This window comes from Anas acuta, chromosome 4 (assembly GCF_963932015.1).
Source record: "Anas acuta chromosome 4, bAnaAcu1.1, whole genome shotgun sequence".
Lineage (NCBI taxonomy): Eukaryota > Metazoa > Chordata > Aves > Anseriformes > Anatidae > Anas > Anas acuta.
In genome coordinates, this window is record NC_088982.1 from 42,466,262 (window position 1) to 42,484,800 (window position 18,539).

The 18,539-nt window shown below is 38.7% G+C and overlaps 1 protein-coding gene across 6 annotated transcripts; it reads right to left on the reverse strand.

Moving 5' to 3' along the window:
- Nucleotides 1-374: 374 nt before the first annotated feature.
- PRMT9 (protein arginine methyltransferase 9) lies at nt 375-17,942 on the reverse strand. 6 transcript variants are annotated; one of them, XM_068680911.1, is made up of 14 exons: nt 17,822-17,942; nt 17,453-17,504; nt 16,697-16,909; nt 16,075-16,223; nt 14,602-14,838; nt 13,852-14,019; nt 11,738-11,840; nt 10,544-10,656; nt 8,078-8,270; nt 4,998-5,181; nt 3,013-3,724; nt 1,421-1,574; nt 904-1,026; nt 375-696 (listed from the first exon to the last, which is right to left on the reverse strand). In XM_068680911.1, the coding sequence occupies exons 3-14, from the start codon at nt 16,880-16,882 to the stop codon at nt 460-462; spliced, it is 2,559 nt and encodes an 852-aa protein (XP_068537012.1). In that variant the 5' UTR covers nt 16,883-16,909; nt 17,453-17,504; nt 17,822-17,942; the 3' UTR covers nt 375-459. The 6 variants fall into 6 exon arrangements, 5 of the variants coding, with proteins under 5 accessions (XP_068537012.1, XP_068537016.1, XP_068537011.1 ...); XM_068680915.1 differs by having other exon boundaries at nt 10,544-10,650; nt 17,787-17,942; XM_068680910.1 differs by having other exon boundaries at nt 17,787-17,942.
- Nucleotides 17,943-18,539: the final 597 nt, after the last annotated feature.

An 18,539-nucleotide genomic window follows, 5' to 3' on the forward strand; every position in this document is an offset into this window, starting at 1 on the left:
CTAAATTGTGATACTGCAGCTGGAACATACAACAGTCCATTCTACAAGGGTAGGATCTCAGTACGCTCAAATAGGATGCTTTGACTACTCAGAACCAAGGTCTCAGGAATCAAGGACTCTACCTTCTGCAGGCACAGTTGTTTATTTCTGGTACATGCATCTCAGATGTTTTTTCTTTTACTACACATGATGTCGCAGTGATAGATGCCTGTCCACCTGCTACAGCTACTCTAATAGCTAACAATCAGGTTTTTTTAAATGCAGCATAGACAATTCCTTCCCTCAACACTTCATAAAATATCCCTGCAGAGCAAGTCTCAGTCCATCAGTAAGCCCCAGAAGTCTTCCAACTCTATTAAAGCAACACAATAGCCTTTTGATCAGTAAATAGAATTTCAACTTTAATATAAATTAGCAGTGATGTTATGAACAGTAGATGTATGGATAATTAACCCAAAGTCAGTTTACACATGGCATTCTTCCTTGTTTAACTGTAATGCTAATGTTGCTTTTATGGTGCTGAACTTCAAGCACAAGTTCATCTCCAATCTGAACTTGGATGGGCTCATCGAGAACAACTGCAGCTTGCTTCCAGTGTGAGAACTCATCAGATGTATTCAAACTATGCTCTTCATCCAGATGAAGATGATACCAGAAGGGAATTGCAGTGACTTGGCCAGACTTGCAAATTTGTACCTAAAAAAAATTTTTGAATATTACTCAGTTACACCAGTTTCAAACCATTCCAATACACTACAGAGACATCCGCAGATAAGTGAGTTCTGTATTGAAATTTTCAGCCAAGGTGAGCAATAAATGAGAAGTTTTGCAGAATGGTGGTTGAGTGCACTTCTATATATACACACACGTTCATGTACACACACACACACACACACAACTCACCTTCACTTCTCTGCTGGAGCTGTTCAACAAAGGATTCATGAGATCTAGCCTTAATAGTTCCGCTGGTTTACTCAAAGGTACACATGGTAATGTAGAGAGATCTAAATACACACGAACAGGCACCTAGGGGTACATACCACAACTTTAGATGTTAAAAGCCATTAAAAAATGAAAAGTTAACTAAATTATAATGCAAAAGTTTCTAGGAATTATTGTAATACCACTAAGAAACAGCCAAAATGTACCCTTCTAATCTCAAGTCACAGTCACTGCTCTGTATAGTCACACTGTGTCTTTCACTGGTCAAAGCTTCTCCCACACTAGGTCTAGACCAAGTGCTTCCTGTCTTCCTTTATCCCAAAGTCCCTGCATGGTCACAGAAGTGTCTCTTCATATCAAAGCAGAACGAAGCAGTTTCAGCTCTTAGTTCTCTTGCATTTTACACTGAAATTAAACAGCCAGACAGCTGCCCACAAACTTTGGAACTGTGCTTGGAAGACATCCACCAACTTCATACCTTGAACTGGTTGATAAAAGGGGCTATATTAAACCCAAGAGTTGGTTCTGTTCCTTGAACAGCGCTCTCCAGTAATAGAGACTGTGATTCTACAAGCATCCCATATACCAACACGTACTGTGGGAATATCTTCCCTCCGCTGTGAAGTAAACATCTGTAAAATGAAAGAGATGACACTTCTAAAGCATATCATTCAACAGGAAGGAAAGAACATTACCTATATTGAATAAAGAGACACCAGCTCCTCCACTAAAGTCAAGCACTCATGAACATTTGAGTTTGATCCATCTGACCCGACAGCTGTACTACACAAAAGAAAGAAAACTTGTCACATAATATTGAACTACAGGACTAAGCAATCTTTCCTCAGTGACAGTATTAGAAACAGTGATATCTCAAGATGAAGGTGGCTGGAGTTATTCATAGCACCAGCACCTAATTCTGAAGGACTGGCAGAACTGCTTAATAAGCCTTTAAGTCAGCAAGTACTTACTGCTGGGGCACAGGTTCAGGAGTGTACACACAGGAAAACAAAGTCTGGTTGGCATCTAAGTCAACCTGGAGTGTTTTTTTTTTTTTACTGAAGTTAACAGCAATACAAGAGACAGCCTTTTTTTCCCCATACCAAAAAAACACCTGAGGCTGGTTTCTTGCTACAGAGCACCATATTTCTGAGAACAGCAACGTGACAGATGCTTTCATTCATTGTATCAAACATCTCCAATTCGATACAGACTATTTTAAGGCTCCTTTTCTTCTAGCAGGCACCTCTGCATAAGAATTTGGCAGCTAAGTAGTACACCATATGTGTTTTCCTCCTTGGCTACTTGTAATACAGATTCAAATTGGTTGGCATGAAAAGTCAAGAGTAATTTTTTTTTTTTTTTTTACAGCAATAGTCTTGCAAATCATCCAAAGATTTATCCAAAAGTTGCAAAGTCACAAACATAAATCCTCTGAAATATCCTGCAGTCACTATGAATGGAGATTGAATGGAGATGAAGATTCCCTAGTGCCACAAGGGGCAAACAAACCCATTTCATCACTACACACACACGCACACACACGCGCGCACACACACACACACACACACACACACACGTCCTTTCTCTTGTTCTGCAGTCCCTCCCACCCCTTCCTGCAGATTACAGCTAGACAGCTAGCTCTGTTGATGCCTCCCTGGCTGTTCTAACCCTGCGAGTTTGTCTTTCAGCAGTACCAGTTTGTGTCAACAACAGCAAGACATGCACATGAATCTGGGTGTGTTTTTTTAAACCTTGAGCTAAAAGCTACCTCATTTATTTAGCGACACGACACACCTAGCCCAAATCACATTCTTCCATACAAAAAATAAAGCAGTCTAAAAAAAGTGGTATCTTTAAGAAGTGTGAAGATCTATGTATACAACGGTCAGACACCAGGAGTAAATTTGCCAGAGGTGTCTTCAAAGTGAATTCAGTCTGTTCAGATAACAAGCTTTTCTGACTCTACAGAAGCAGCATCACAGTAACTTTGTAGTTAGAAGGAGCACTTTTGGAAGTCTTCAGATAGTTACAGATTCCTGAAAATACTTTTGTCCATTTATACTGTACCTGGATATTGCAGCCTTTTCCATCACCTCCTGCTGGATTAAGCCAGATGTCTCTATAACATCCAAAATAATAATACTCCACAATTTGTCTGATTTGGGTCTCTGTAGTACCACATTTTCATCTTCTAAATGGCTAAGCCAAAATTCTAATGTTTCCTTGGGGAAATGATTAGCTTCTGAAATTATATTAAGGACTGCCTGATGCTGTTCCTTCTCAACAGAACTGTAGGCTTTAACTGGTCCCAGTTTGCCAGCTATGATTGGGAGGATGGAGAAGCCTTCAGATACATCTAATATGTACAAAGGATCAGGAACCACATCTACGGAGCTCTTGTTTTGATCTTCTTGGAGGTTCACCCCACTGCCGTGTCCATCAACATCCATGGACTGCAAGTCCTTACTTGGATTTAAGGATGACAGAACCTTGCCCATGGCAGCTTTAAAGCATCTGTGGTACGGTGCATTGTTCAGCAGAGCTATTTCCGTAGATTCCAACACGCATACTTGACCTTCGCCATCCTGTTTGCTAGTTGTCTGAAGACTAGCCAGAGCATTACATAATTCAGCCTCATTGCCCAAACTCAGCGTGTCATCTCCGTCACTGCAGTCCATCCCACACTCTGAAGTTGAAAAAGAAATCTTCTGGATCTTCAAGTAGCAATCTTGGCAGCAAACTTCCATCATCACTGTGTCCCCAGCCTTCACAGAAAAATCTTGGCAAAACAGCACAAAAAGGCATGTCAATTACTTTACAGCAAACATTATCACTGGAGCAGCCATACAGCACTCTAAAAAACATAAAGAAGCAAAGCATTATCTTTTTTATTAGTTGTTACTACTGTATACAAAAGAATTATTCTAGTTGCATTTCTTAGTCTTTGGAGAGATACAGCACAAAGCAGCTCAGGTACGCAACATCCTGTAGGCTGGAACCAGCAGTCTTCTGAGGAGGGTTTCCTCCTAACCTCAGTAGCCCACCAACTGAAATTTGCTCTGCTGTTAGTATTTGCCTTCAACATAAGACAAATCTCAAAACAAGCCTTTCCATGATAAACAGGTATTATAGGTATTACTGTAAATGTTCTGTCAACAGCAGAGCTAAACAAAACCAGAAGAAAATACTTCGGCTTTAAGGTGTTAAATATTAATATTTACATTTTAATACTTCCTGTAGACAAACCTGAATTTGTATTTACATAAAGAACAATAGCTATGGTTTAGAAAAGGTGAGACTACATGTGAAATAAAATATAAAATAAACTGGAGCATTTCAGAGCACAATTCAAGACTGCCTTTGGATACTGTGTTTGTTTTAAGAAAGGAGAAGTTCTGGTACAGACCAGAATTCCAAAACAAAATAGCTACAGTTTGACAAGTATTTCTTTCAACAGCAACACAGGCTAAAATATTCTCCTCCTTCTGTAATTTCAACTGAACTAGTCTATGACACAGCTGCCTCTACTGTCTATCAAAACATAGAAGTGAATGGAAAACAGGTGGACAGAGAATAGAGGCTGCTACAAATGACACTAGCACAGGACCCCACAGAACAGCTGGGTCCAATGAAGTTACACCCAAAATGAATGTGAGGGGTGTTCAGTTGTCTTTTTGTAGCACAAATAGGGAGCAATTACTACCTCACCTCCCTTTCGTATGTCACATCCAGACTATATAAAGCCAGTCAGCAACCTTACTTTTTGGAATTGCTTCAAAAACCATTTGATTCAGCACAGAAAAAAAGTAAAATGTGTTTGTTCTCTCAGACCTGGCCCCTGATCTACTTCACCACAGTCCCACAGGCAAGACCTGCTGCAGCAGCTGCACACTGCAGTCCTGAAACTTGGTCAGGAACCACCTCACAGCTACTTGTCATTGACCTTCTAATCTAATTACTGCTATTTCCTAGGCTCTGAGATAAAGTGCTTAGCTCAAGAACAAAATGAAGACAAGTTAATGTACTGCAACAAGAAAATCTACAGGACTTACCAGAGAGGCCCTGCACAGGATAGACTGCTTGTTCCCAACAAGTTTCCTCACTGGGACTCGTAGATAGAGCATGCTCGTCATCAAGCTGTAGGACAAACCACACCACAACAGCATCTAGCGTTCCTCCTTCAGTGACTGGCTGGCTGAGCTTCCACGGCTTCCTACCTGCAAGGCTCTTCAGCTCCTGACCAGAACAGAAAGAGGAAAAAGTGTGAGAAAGTTCCTTTCCATGCATCAAAAATGGTTTCGCTGTAGTCATTACTAAGTTGCTCAAATTGCTGTACCAACCCATGAGGGCACCCAACAGAAACCCTGAGTTAACAAGCTACTACAATACCAATTTTCAGTATCAGTACTCATAAGGGTTCTCTTCGCACAGCAAAGCAAAGTTATTGGCACACAGCCAATACTTGCATTCATTAGTGATTAACGTACACACACCCACATCTAAGAATGTATGTATTTAGAAGCCGGGAACTGCAAGAAAAGAGTTTGGTTGGCAAAGCTTGCCTTATGAGAAATAAGGGAGTGTCTCTTACACTGGACTCCAGCCAATGCTTAGACACATACTTCACTTAAAACCTGCATTTAAATTTAATCAGTTCCAGAAATACTGTATGTAAGCACTGAGTTCACTCAGCAGTTCAGCATTATCATTACAAAAAAACAAGTCAAGCATCTTTGAGGATGCTTTGCTCTCCACTATCTAGGCTATTGCCTTTGTGTAAAAACCTTGGGTTTACACAGTTTTACTATTGGAAAGTACTAGGATCTTCCATAAAGGGACCAGGTTCTCAATTCTCTAATACTTCCTAAATAGTTTTAAATATGTAACAGGAATTAAGTCATCTTTCATGCACACTTCCTTTTCCCCAGTAACTACCTCCTACTATCAACACTGCCAAACACAGAAAGCCCAGCTCTGATGTCTTAAGACAGTTCTGGCACAGTAACAGGCTATCGATCACAACAGACCAAAGATCCTCTTAGTCACAACCATTATGCTTACTAACATCACAGCATAAAAATTTATTGGCTTCCTGAATTGCTCGTGTCAACACTTGTGCTCTCTAAATTAGTCTTAGGAAAAAACACAAAGTAATAGAAAAAGTTCCACTCCAAGAACATAACTAGCTCTCATATGCTGCTTTTTCTACTTTTCCTTTTTTATTCTTGGCCTGTGTTCTCCAGGAGTTGGTTTACCTCTCATCTCACAACTGGGAGATGGCTGAACAATGCACACAAAGTTACAGGACACTAATGAAGTTCAGGATGAGATCTCACTTCTTAAAAAAAAAAAAAAGTGCTTTGTTGGCAACAGCTCAGTTCCTTTAGGGCCTGAAACGAACAATCAGCTGCAATTACCAGCTGTTAAGGTAAACAATCACTTCCACTCCCAGTGGCACTGATCTGCTGCCAGCAAACAGTACCTGGGCTAGGTGAAAATGTCTTCAGCCTACAATTATAGCCACAACTCATTCCTCTGCCTGGGAGGAACCAAGCTGGTGCTGTTAAGAACAGCAGTAATAAAGTAATTGGCACAAGTCAGCTGCCTTTTTATTATTTTGACTTGTTATAATTACTTCTCTGATCTTTACTGGTATCTTTGAAGCATCCTATAAAACACAGTACAACAGTATTTCTCAAACTGAGTTAAGTCTTTATCTCAGTTCTCTCAAATAGTAGTTAATACAAGCAGAATAAATGTAACGTTCCTTCCTGTTGTTTAAAAGCTAAGTTTATAAAAAGTATCTTTGAATTTACCTTACTAGTGCTAAGTGATTTTAGATCTAAACTTGCATCTTTAGTCTGCTACTGCTGCTGAGCACAGTGCACTTTTAAAAAAATTCCCACATGAGCACAACAGGTTTGCTTGCTTTTTTTTTTTTTTTTTAAAAGCCACACTGTTAAACATCAGGAGTGGCCACTACAGAGAAAAATACCACTGGAAAGTAACTGACTGCTGTTGAAATGGCCACACTTGCCCAGTGACAAAAATAACAGCAAATAGTAACTAATTATTCCAAATAACTTAATTGCACTTCTTCCCTACACCTCTACTTACATCTTTACCATTTCAGAACAGCATGACTTCATTTAGGGTAACACAAAATTTCAGTGGAGGAATTATGAACTATGGTTTACAGAGTTCTTTTTATCTTTACAAGTCCGCCAGCAGACAGAGGCTTAAGAGTAGTCATCTCTCAGATGTAACAGTTTCTTATTGATGCTAGAAGCAGAAGCAACATCAGGTCACAGAAATTGCTCCCAGTAGTATTCTGTAGAGACCTGTCTTATTTCATTTTTAACTTCAGGATGTCAGAGAAGCCAACTAGGAAAAGCTATTGATTCAGAACACTGCAATTCCTGGCCAAGCAGTAGCCAAGAATAATTTCATTTATATAACAACCTATTTTAAGCTCTGACTCACCACTTCAATGCAAACTCTTTACCATGGGTCAATGAGCAAGAAGCACACTCACCAGAGATCAGATTTATTTTTTAGCATGCTCAGCTGTGAGCAGCTGAGGTCTTTACCTTACATTTCAGGCCTATTTGTTGTACGCAAAGATATTCTAAGCAAAATGCACATAAAAAGCCTACTGTGTTTTTACAAAGCTCTATTACAGAAATACCATAAGATACAGCCCATAGGGTTCTGAAGGGCAGAATCAAACTGATTAAATGGGATATGGTAACTTCTTTACATCCCCTACCATTTACATTGACCCAAACACTTAGAGATGTTTTGGTACAAGATGTAAAAAAAAAAAATTCTTTTGTCTTGAAGATTTCTTTGATGACTCCTCTAACTTTAGAGGAATTAATGGAGTCAGCTCCATGATTACATAAACCATGTAGGACAGGTCTACTGCGTTTTTCCTCCCCTTTTCTACACTGATGCTGATGGCTGCTTGATCCAAAGGTGAGCTGGTTTAGTGAACTAAACTACATCAAAAGAACCCACTGCCTTCAAAAGAAGGAAGACTGTCATCCGATGAATCATATTGTCACCACAATGAGACACATGCCAATTTATAAATAGGTTAGCTTTAAAACATGTAAAAAAAAATCATTACCTGCAAATTGTTGAAATCCACTGTCATTACTTGGAAGGGTTCTGTAAGAGGTTTGTAGCCTCCAGGAATTCGACTGAGCTTCTCAGTGGTGTAAGGTTCAACAGTTTCCTCTGAACCAGCAAAAGCATATGTTGGACTGAAGAACTGCACTGAATTTGGCAAAAGTACACCAGCGACTTCTTGTGTTTCCACTCTGGGGTGGGGGAAGAATGAAATTTGATATAATTTGACAAATAAATCCTTCCAAGGCAGGCTATGTGTTTTTAAAGGCAGAGCAGAAGAATAAAACAAGAACTTAACATTCCCCTAGAATATTGATTTACTGTTATATGTTATGACTCCTGGAAGACAGCTAGTTCAAACTTGAAAAAACAACATGCAGTACACTAGCTTCTTAACAGTCTTGTGGGATATTTAAATACATCTTCAAACAAAGCTTGAGTCTTCTCAGAAGTTTATCAGGTCATTTGTTCTTCTGGAAGTAAATGTATTTCACATCAATCTGAAACAATTGCTTTAAAGAGAGAAATAATTTCAAGAGAAAAAGAAGGCTAATCAGAAAAAAATACATCAGTAGAGTCAGATCTTACAGTGATTCTAGAAAACAAGTAATGGGTACAACCAGCATCAGCTATACTGAAGAAATAATGTTTTTTTAAAGTAATAAAGTTACAGTAAGAGGTAACCCAGTAAGAAAGTTTTTGTGAAGTTGGCTTAAATGCAGTGAAAACAGAATTAAAAGAAAGATGGTACTATATGTCTAGAATTTCAGCATATTCTAGGAGAAAACCCTAAAAATAATCAGAGCACAAGAAATGCAGCCTAACTAAAATCATCACTAAAACAGAATTAGTGAGCAATAGAGTACAAGGCAAATATCAGTGCCAGAAACAGACGCACAACTCATCTGCAAGATTATCAACAATTAAAAGCAAAAGCTGATTTAATATCTGAGCAAGAGACAGTGTTTGCTTACTAGATTAAATATACTCTTGAGCATACTTCAGAAAAAAATCTCAAGTACTCATAGACCTCTGTGCTCTATAACTAGTTAGAACCACTCAGGGAAGAAAATTAAGTCATGAGGACAAGCTCTAAGAGAAGTTGTATTAATGGAATAACAAGATAAGAAATACTGTGCTAGGTGATATAAGAACAATGAGGAAAGATGCTTTCACAACACTATTTCATCAAGCATCTTGCTCAGAAAGAACATCCTAAAAAAACACAGTTTTGATGCAGACCGTGAAGGTACCTGGGGAAACGTGGAAACGTACATCAGAAGGATCCAAAGACATCTGAATAGCTTAAATTTGAGACAAGGTGAAGTGCTTTACGTGAAGCTTAACAGCACTTGTTAGGGGTATTGGCTTAAGACCACTATAGCTATTGGAGTAAAAAAGGGATCTTAACCTAGAAGGCAGAAAATTTAGAAGTGACTTATCTTCTCAGCATATAATTAATCTGTAGAAGTCATTTCAGCTCTGCTAACCATCTGACCTTAAACTACACTATTAGGATGGACTGTTAATTACACAATCCAAAACTACAGTAGATTAAGTTTCATCCTGTTTATATTTCGGGAGAAACAGTCATTATCTTTCAATACAAAAGACATTTTAGGAGTAATTAGTTATTCACCATTTACAAGAAGGTTCTTCTACGGCCATCTGCTATGGGAACTTCTGCCCCTTACTGGCTACTGTCCAGGTGTACTGCATTGGAAAAGTCACTGATGTGGCCTAGCTGTTCTCCTGTTCCAATACGGGAAAACAGCTGTATAAGTCAGTGTTTTTGTTTGTTGGTTTTTTTTTTTTTGTCTGTAATAAGAGTAATACTAAACAAATTGCATCAAGTCAAAACCTCTTACAGAGAGTCTCCATACAGTAATATTGTTTTAGATTATAAAAACAACTATAAAAAATAATTGATACACAGCCAGAACTGATTCCTACAAAGAAACGTGACAGTATGTTAGTTCAGTATTAGGAAAGCCACATACTCAGAAGGATAAGGCTAGGTGGGGTTATTAACACTATGCCTTTACAAGATCCTGTCCACACCTTTTGAAAGCATTAGATCCAGCAGTAAGGTATGGAGCAGATTAAAAGGAAGGTACAATAAGGATAAAGGCCAACTGTTAATCCAATAATCTTCAATATAGAAACTGAGAAGTAGTTTTACTACTAAGGAATTATGTTTCTTTAGGATGTGGTAAAGGCATGTATTTCAGCATCACTGAAAGTCAAGAGTTTCTAATTAAGTGATCCAGGAAATCCAAACAGGAAGGAGGAAAAAAAAAAAGGAGCCTAGAGAAGCATTGAGAAGAGTGGGAACAAACCACAATGAGACAAAAAGCTGTTCAAAATGTAAGGAGAACAATAAATGGAAAGTCTTCAGTAAATCATGAGGCCTTTCTCCAGATAAGAAAATATGGGTCCAAGCTGTGCCAGATTTTAAACATACCTGTGATGTCTACGTATCTCTTTGCATTCCACTGCCATCCCAAATATTGTTGCACTTGAAGGAATAACTCTGCCACAGTCTTCAGTACTGCCATCTTGATTTTTAGCCTGTAACTTGAATAACATGCAGTAAGACCTATTTATATAATTACTACCAAGCCTAGTTTATGCCAGGATTACAGTCAAAACATCAGGAAGTTCAGTGACTGGGTAAAATCTCCGGTCTCTTTCATTCAGACAAGCATTAAGCTTGTTTCTTACATGTGTATTTTAGTACATCCACACCAACATCTTTACTTTTCAGTCTACTTCCCCATGTAACTCTGAATTATGTTTTAAATTGTGTTCTATTAGAGTATACTGAAATATCTGAGTGACTTTTTTTTTTTACATGCATCATTCCAGCACTTAACACTAGAGGTCATCAGTTTCAGTTCAACAGAATACATAGGTTTCCAGCCAGGTAAGACTCATTAAATTCTTATTATTTGGAATCAAAGCAGCATCCAAACAAACAACAACAAAAAATCCTTGTATTTCATAAGGCCTAACAAAAGTTACAGTAATATGACAGAACTTTGTTTGGGTTAACATACACCAGCTAAAAGACAAAATATGAAGAGATTTGTTTGGTGTTCCAAGAAAGATCAAAATTAGCAAAAATAAAGAGCATATGGCATATTTATATGATGAGCAACTCTTCCCTAGTGTTATGATGAGAAGAATTCCTATTGTAATTTAGCACTTTTTTGCTTAACCTAGCATGAGTTCCTGCTAGCTAGCTGACATCTCAAAAAATAAAGTGACTAGGTTGCAGAGTTGCAGGGAATTTGTACCTTTTTGCATATACATACCAACCCCTTTGATGTTACTTACAAGGAGGAAAAAAAATGAACAGTGATCAAGAGCAATCTCTGTATGCTGCTCTTGAAAGGCTGCACCAGGGAAACATGCATTCAAGTACCTGTCTACTCAGAACAGCAGCTCACAGAAGTATAGTGCATGCAGCTCTCACTTTTCAGTGAAGTTCATAGAACCAAACCCTAGAACATTAGTTCTTAAAATTAACAGGTATGAAATATTCACAGAACAGTGATTCCTCATGCGTGTGAATGTGCACACAAATGCATTTGTGAATATATACTGAATGCGAACAGAAATAGAAATCACATTGCCATGTACCTACATCACCTACCTTTGGCTGTAAAAGTAGATGTTCCCAAGCATGTATCAAGCTCTCCACAATCCCTTCTCCAAATAAGCCAGCATCAACAGTTTCTGTAACCACTAAGGAAACTCTAAACAGGAGAAAAAGACACCATGAAATACGCATATTATGGATATCCATTCACAGTTATTCTTTTAAAGAAAAAAATGAATGGCCGCTCCAATCTGAGATCAAAGCACAACTTCTGCAAGTGTTCTGTGGTCTCAATACAGATGGACAACTAATTTCTTCTAACAAATTAATCAAAATGTGGGTAAGAGATAGATATATCAAGCAAGAATTTACCATAAAGTTTCTTGGTCAGTGTTTATTAAAAAAAGAAGAGATAAGAGTAAATAGATATTATAGATAAGAATCTAACCCAAATAAGATGTTTTAGCCTGAGACACAGACAGTGATGCTGCAGAATGTTTATTTTGTCTTCACCTTGTGCAAGAGTATATATCCATGTGTGCACGTGTTATAGATTTTTAGCATTTCTATTCAAAGTGCAATAAAATAAATCTATACAGACTAATGAATGCAAAAGTCCTAAATATCCTCTGGATTTAAACTAAAAAGTGAATGACATAAAGCATTTCCAGTAGAGTAACAAATTACTCCTGACAAGTGACACCCGTAACTTATCAGATACACTAAAGAGGATGCATATAGGCAGTTACCACAACGCAGCTGACACAACTAGACAAGGCTTAACTAGCATGCTCACCTATAGCAGCTTTACTATTTCGCATTGTAGAGGCTGTACTACCACCACAAATACAATATTCAATGTTAGTAGTGGGAAGTGAAACAAACCATTTCCTTCCTGTATGTTTAATCTGCACCCCTAGTAGTGGTGAGCTGAAACAATAAACCAGTGTCTTGCATATGCCAAAAACAAAAATCCCCTAGGATTTCCACCTGCTAAAAATTTGCAGATCTTCCTGAAGAACTCTTTTTGAATGGGATAGTGAGCAAAAAGGAGAATATCCTAAGCAGCCTGAATCACATATAATGATCAGCATACTGATGGATCAAGTTTTAATTTGCCAGAAGACATTCTAAACTGACAACTTAAAATCATGGAAAGAAACCACAAGGATCACCAAATCCAGTTCCTGGGTCCATACAAGACCACCCAAAAATCAAAACCTATGTCTGAGAGCACTGTCCAAACGCTTCTTGAACTGTGCTAGGCTCAGTGCTGTGACCACTGCTCTGGGGAGCCTATAGCCCTTATTTTGCTTTAGAATACATTATTTAACACTGAAGAAAGTCAGCTATTCAGTTTTCTAAAGCACACACAGATCTCTGCTATACGAGACAGGTGGGAAGACATAGGTATTCAAAAATAGCACAACACAAACACAAAAGCCTATTCTCTCAGGACAAGTTGCACTCTTCCACTGAGTTTTACTCCAGCACCTAAAGCTACTCTCAATGCCATTTGGATCTATCCCATGGCAGGGCGCTGACATGCAGTTAGCCCACCCACCATCAACACTCCACATTTAAACCATCAGGAACCTGCACACATCACATTGTATTTTCTTCGCTTCAAAAACACAGCATCACTTTCTGTAGTGACTAGATGGGAGAGGAAGTTTTTCCCCTCACTCCTTCAAAGCAAGAGACTGACACACTGCATTTCTGATCTCTCTGACAAATGCAGGGGTTAACATGGAGCTGCAGGGGTGTGGTACATCCCAGGAACAGCCTTCCTTTGTAGGTCCTATCACATACCTCCATCCTATTCACCAGCTGCAGAAAACAAGTCGTAAGTGCATCAAATGATTACTTCCACTGTGTAGTAACCTAGCTTATTTTTTCTTCTTGCTGCAGTGTAATTGCATATGCCCCAAAGCTACCACCAAACCATTAACCTCCTTAATTTGTGAGATCATTGATTTACCATAGAAATTCATGTGATCTCAAAAACATCATCAATTTTTGCACTGCTCTATAAAAACCATAAAACCTTCCTGACATTAGCTATGATTAAGTACCACTGACAAAGTTATTTCCTGTTTTAGGTCAGAGTACATTTTCTTGAATTAGGAGCAAAATTTAAAATACCACAGCAGAGCACAATAACTTACCTTTCAGGTATGTGCTTTGGAATTTCTATATCAAGTGACTTCAAATGCAGAAGCTTGATCTCTCTTTCCATATTATTTGCTGCCACCACATCACAGGCAAGTTCATACATGGTTTTTGATAATTCGCAGGCGTAGACAGAAGATGCTCCTGCCTTTTTTGCAAACATACTGAAAAAAAGAATCAGAGCTTTTTCCCCCTCCGATTTAAATCTTGTCAAGTATGGAAAGATACTGAGTCTTCTGAAGTTCAGTTTACACTGCTGATTCATACTCAAAGGGCTAAACGTTTTTCATTAAGTGAACTAGTTTCTTCTGTAAACACTGATGCCACACTAATTGTTATCCTGTTGATATGCTACCAACAACAATAGTATAGCTAGGGAGTATACTGCTAAGCCCATTCTTTACAGTACAGCATTTTCATTAAGCAACTTCTGCCAAATAAGTACTACACTCAGTATTTTAGGACAGAATACTTGACACTAAAATTCCAAATCCAACATGAATTCTCCAATACATACAGCAATTCTTAGCATTAAAAGGAAACAAGGTCCTCCCAATAAATCAAATTGATTCAATTTTGGTTCCAAAAATACACTTAGACAATAACCTCAAGACTCAATGACTTCTGAAAGCTTTGTTTTGTTTGTTAAGCTTTGTCTCAACAAAGCATGAAAGTCTTTTTCAGAAGCACACAATTTAGACAGATGTTTCCATTAAGTTCACATTAAACACGTACTTATGACATACCTCAATATTCCTGTTCCTGTACCAATATCAAGGACAGACTTGCACCCTGAGCGGACAGCATTCTCTATTGCTTTTAGATAAGTAAGATTCCTCTTGGCATCATTGAGCATGATGAAGTGCCAACGTTCCACAAGCCAGTTTGCAACACGGTAAAAATTCTCCTTTGCATCAGCAAAGTCTGGGTTAAGCTTCACTGCTTTGTGAAAATATCCAGCTGCTTCATCTCTAAAGCCCATTCTAATAGTAAAAAAAGACAAATAAAAAGATATTCAGTTGCCAATTATGAGTAAATATGTACAAGTCTATAAAAAGGTCTTAAGACAATGGAAATATTTCACACTAGTTGGAAAGATCTCTTTAAAAACACTGATATTACTATGTACAGCTCTACATCACTTGGAAATGCAAAGGTAGTCAAAAATTGCAGTCTTATTTTTTTTTTTTTTAACACAAACAAGAAAGTTTTACAGAAAGCTTACTGTAATCACATGGCAGCAGCAAATCTGCAGTCTCGCAGATTTTCAAATCATAATAGAATGATACAAAAAGCCCAAATTGTCTCACCATATTTAACTTGCACATACTGTAAAAACAAATTTTGATTTGCCTATGCTTCCAGTAAGTGGCAATCTCAAAAATAAACTGTGAAACTGAAACAATTTTTTAAATAACTGTAGCATATTCTTAAATCAGATACACTAAAAAATAAGACCTATGAAATGCATCAAAGCATACCTTTTGTTAGCAATGCTGTATAAGTTGCTCCTTCAAATAAGCAACCAGTCAAAATTGTATACCTAACCAAAGCTGCTTTGACCCAGGACCTATGATTTCCATCTTAAGTTCCAGTCTCAGAAGGCCTTAAAATTCAGAGGAATGGCAAGACACTGTGTTTCAAGTTTTGGAGAAAGCAGTAAAAGAATGCAGTATAAGCTCAAACCATTTAAGAAAAAACAGCTCTACACATTACAGTACACATAACCAGCTTCCTCACCTGAAAGATCTGTCATATGTGACCTCAAGAAGAACCAAAGTCTGATCAGATCCCTGACAATTACTGCCTTTGCATATTAACAGAATACAATGGAAGATGAACTTCAAAAATTTTAAGTTAACCACAATTATAGTAAACACAGTAACTCTGAACAATTATGGTCTTATTTCTGTTTAGCAACTTAATAAATGGTTAAAAATACACTTGAAGGCAGTAGTACTATTACATTAAGCTTTTACTTCAGCACAAGTGCTCTTTTATACATATAACTGGCTGTGACTATTAACATATTTTAGTATTGGGTACTTAACTTTCTAAGCTAACAAACACAAAATTCAACAGCATGAACTATGTGAAATCAAACATGCGCTTGTATTTATTTCTTTTAAGCACATTTTGTGTGTTCTGATTAGTTTAATATCATTAACGCATAACACTGAAGTAAGCTTTATAACAGCTGAATATAGATCACTACAAACCTGAAAAGATGTTCTCCCATACTATTACATATCACTTCATCATTCGGATACAGTTCGAGAGCCTGTTCATAGCAGTTAAATAGATCTTGAATCCGTGCTAGAGAATCTAGTTCTTCTGCCCATTTAAAGAGGGTAAACTGAAATGTTTCCTAGAAAATAAAACACAGACCATTGAGTTGGCAATAGTTACCAGAAACATTCTGACATGCACGTGAACACACTTCTTTCACTAAAGCAGCAGCATGCAATTGCTCAGTATTTTCCCAAGTTACTTGGGACAACACTTACCACTTGAAGGAGCTAAAGTAAGCTCTCAAATATCCACACTGAATATCATCACCCAACAACTTATACTAAGAGCCAGGATGTATACTACTGCATGCTGTGCTGTACTACAAGCCAATAATAACAACAAGGGATTATCTTTATTGAACTTTATTAACACATACTGCACTAGAAGCCTGAGTTTCTTCCCACAGAAAGATACAACTCATTAAATAAGTTGCTGTCTGTTACTATTTTTCTTCTTTTAGAAGACTGAGTAGCAAGATCAGTTACAAACAAAAAGTCACAGGCACAGAACATGTTACATAGTCTCAAGAGAAAACCAAACAGCACTTACTTTGACATTGGTCTTTAACTCAGGAGCTAGATTCAGTACCAGGAGATAGTGAGCATACGCAGTTCCATAATCCTGGTCCTCCAGGCAATGCTCAGCACTCTGCAGAGATCGGGAAACCAACTCCCGCCTGCCGGCTTCCTGACCACCTCTGGGGCTCCGACGAAGTTTAGCATTGGAGTTGGGCATTCTGAAGGATGGGAGTACTAGCCCTTCCTAAAATCAACAAATTACATGTTCTGGAGGCCAAAAAGGTTACGTACAAAACTGGTAGACAAAGCAACATATTAAGAATTTACAGGTATTTAAAACTCTTCCCCAAATCCTAAGCATTCAAAAACATTCTTATCTTTACACCCCTGATGTTTCCATAAACTTTAAAATAAGCGTACACCATTCAAAACTTAGGTATGAAACATACTTGTATTGTACTAGATCCTACAAACAGCTTGCATTTCTTTGCTTTTCAAGAACTAGTTTTTGTAATGTGTATTTTAGCATATCTTTAAGTAGCTTTGCACACCAGAAACTCACACATTCAGAGTTCTCATAATCGAGCATAACATTTGCAGGTTAAGGCTCTTCCACTTCAGTAACAACATCTCCATAAACTAAGGGCTTCCAGATAGAGAGCTTGCAAGCTCCCAGTTTACTTTACGTGAGATACCATGATTGTTTCTTCCCCTCAAGAAAGCGTCAGTTAACAGGATCAGTACACACGTTTTAAGCGTTAACAGTTACCAAATTTGCAATGCTTACCTACGTGCAAGGGCCTAACTGTGCCTTCAGGATTTTCAGATATATCCTAAAGCTGAAGAGAGCGAACGTTACATAAAGAGGAGCCGCAAGGAACACAGCACCACCCTAACAGCTTATTTATTAATAAAATAAAATAAAAAAGCCCCGGCCACGTAAGAAGCGACCACCACCAACTTACACAGCAACACGCAAACCCGCCTGCCACACGGCTTTGGGGGCCCAGAGGACAGGAAGGACCGGGCGGGCAGGCCTCACCAGCACCGGGCTGGCGGAGCAAGCCTCAGGGCCACCACCCAAGCAGGCAAGGAGCAGCGGGAAATGGAGAAGCCCGTACCCTGCAGCCGGGCCGGGCGCTCCCGGGACCATCACCTGCTGGGCGCCAACCGCCGCTCCCACACAGCCCCCAGGCACGCCGTGGGCCGCCGCCATCTTAGGGCCCAGCGGCAGGCGGTGCCGGGACGTGCCGGCGCCCCGCCCAGGTGGCCGCCCCCTAAGATGGCAGCGGGCGGGTCCACGCCCCGCTCGCCTCAGGCCCGCTGGAGGAAGGAGGGAGGCGTGAGGCGGGCTGCGCCCCGACCGCAAAACCCAGTTACACGCCGCAGGATTGAGCAACTCTTCTGCTTCACGAGATTGAGAAATCCCTTCGCTTCATCTCTATTTCTGTTTAATTTATGAGGAAAAAAAAGCTCCTCCCCCCCTTTTTTTCAGGCTTCTCCTTACTATTTAAAGCTTAGGCATGAGACATTCACTTTATCTTTTGTTTACCTCAAGGAACAGCTGATAGGCAGAACATCTTTAAGAGCCCAAGAAAAAATCAGAGTGCTAGAAACTAGCATTTTAGAAAAACTAACGCTTTGCAATCTGACAAAGATGCTAGTGCTAGGCAAAAAATCATAACTCTATTAATAAGCGAAAGGCTTGAGAAAGCTAAAACATAAAATCTGTAAATCTGTTTTTTTTTTTGTTTTTTTTTTTTTTTTTCAAATTTAGCTTATTCCTTTCAAGGTGAAACTTCAAAACATTTTGATCAGAAACTGTTCCTTAAAATTTCCTCACTGCTTCTTCATGTGGATTTTGACTACTTATT

Bases quoted from the DNA above. Each gene is read 5' to 3' on its own strand.
- PRMT9 (XM_068680911.1), bottom strand. From the start codon at position 16,882: ATGCCCAACTCCAATGCTAAACTTCGTCGGAGCCCCAGAGGTGGTCAG. The intron at 11,841-13,851 runs GTAAGTTATTGT...TCTCCTGTTTAG, and splicing joins CCAAAGCACATACCTGAAAG to AGTTTCCTTAGTGGTTACAG. The intron at 5,182-8,077 runs GTAATGATTTTT...TGTTCTGGTCAG, and splicing joins TGGATTTCAACAATTTGCAG to GAGCTGAAGAGCCTTGCAGG.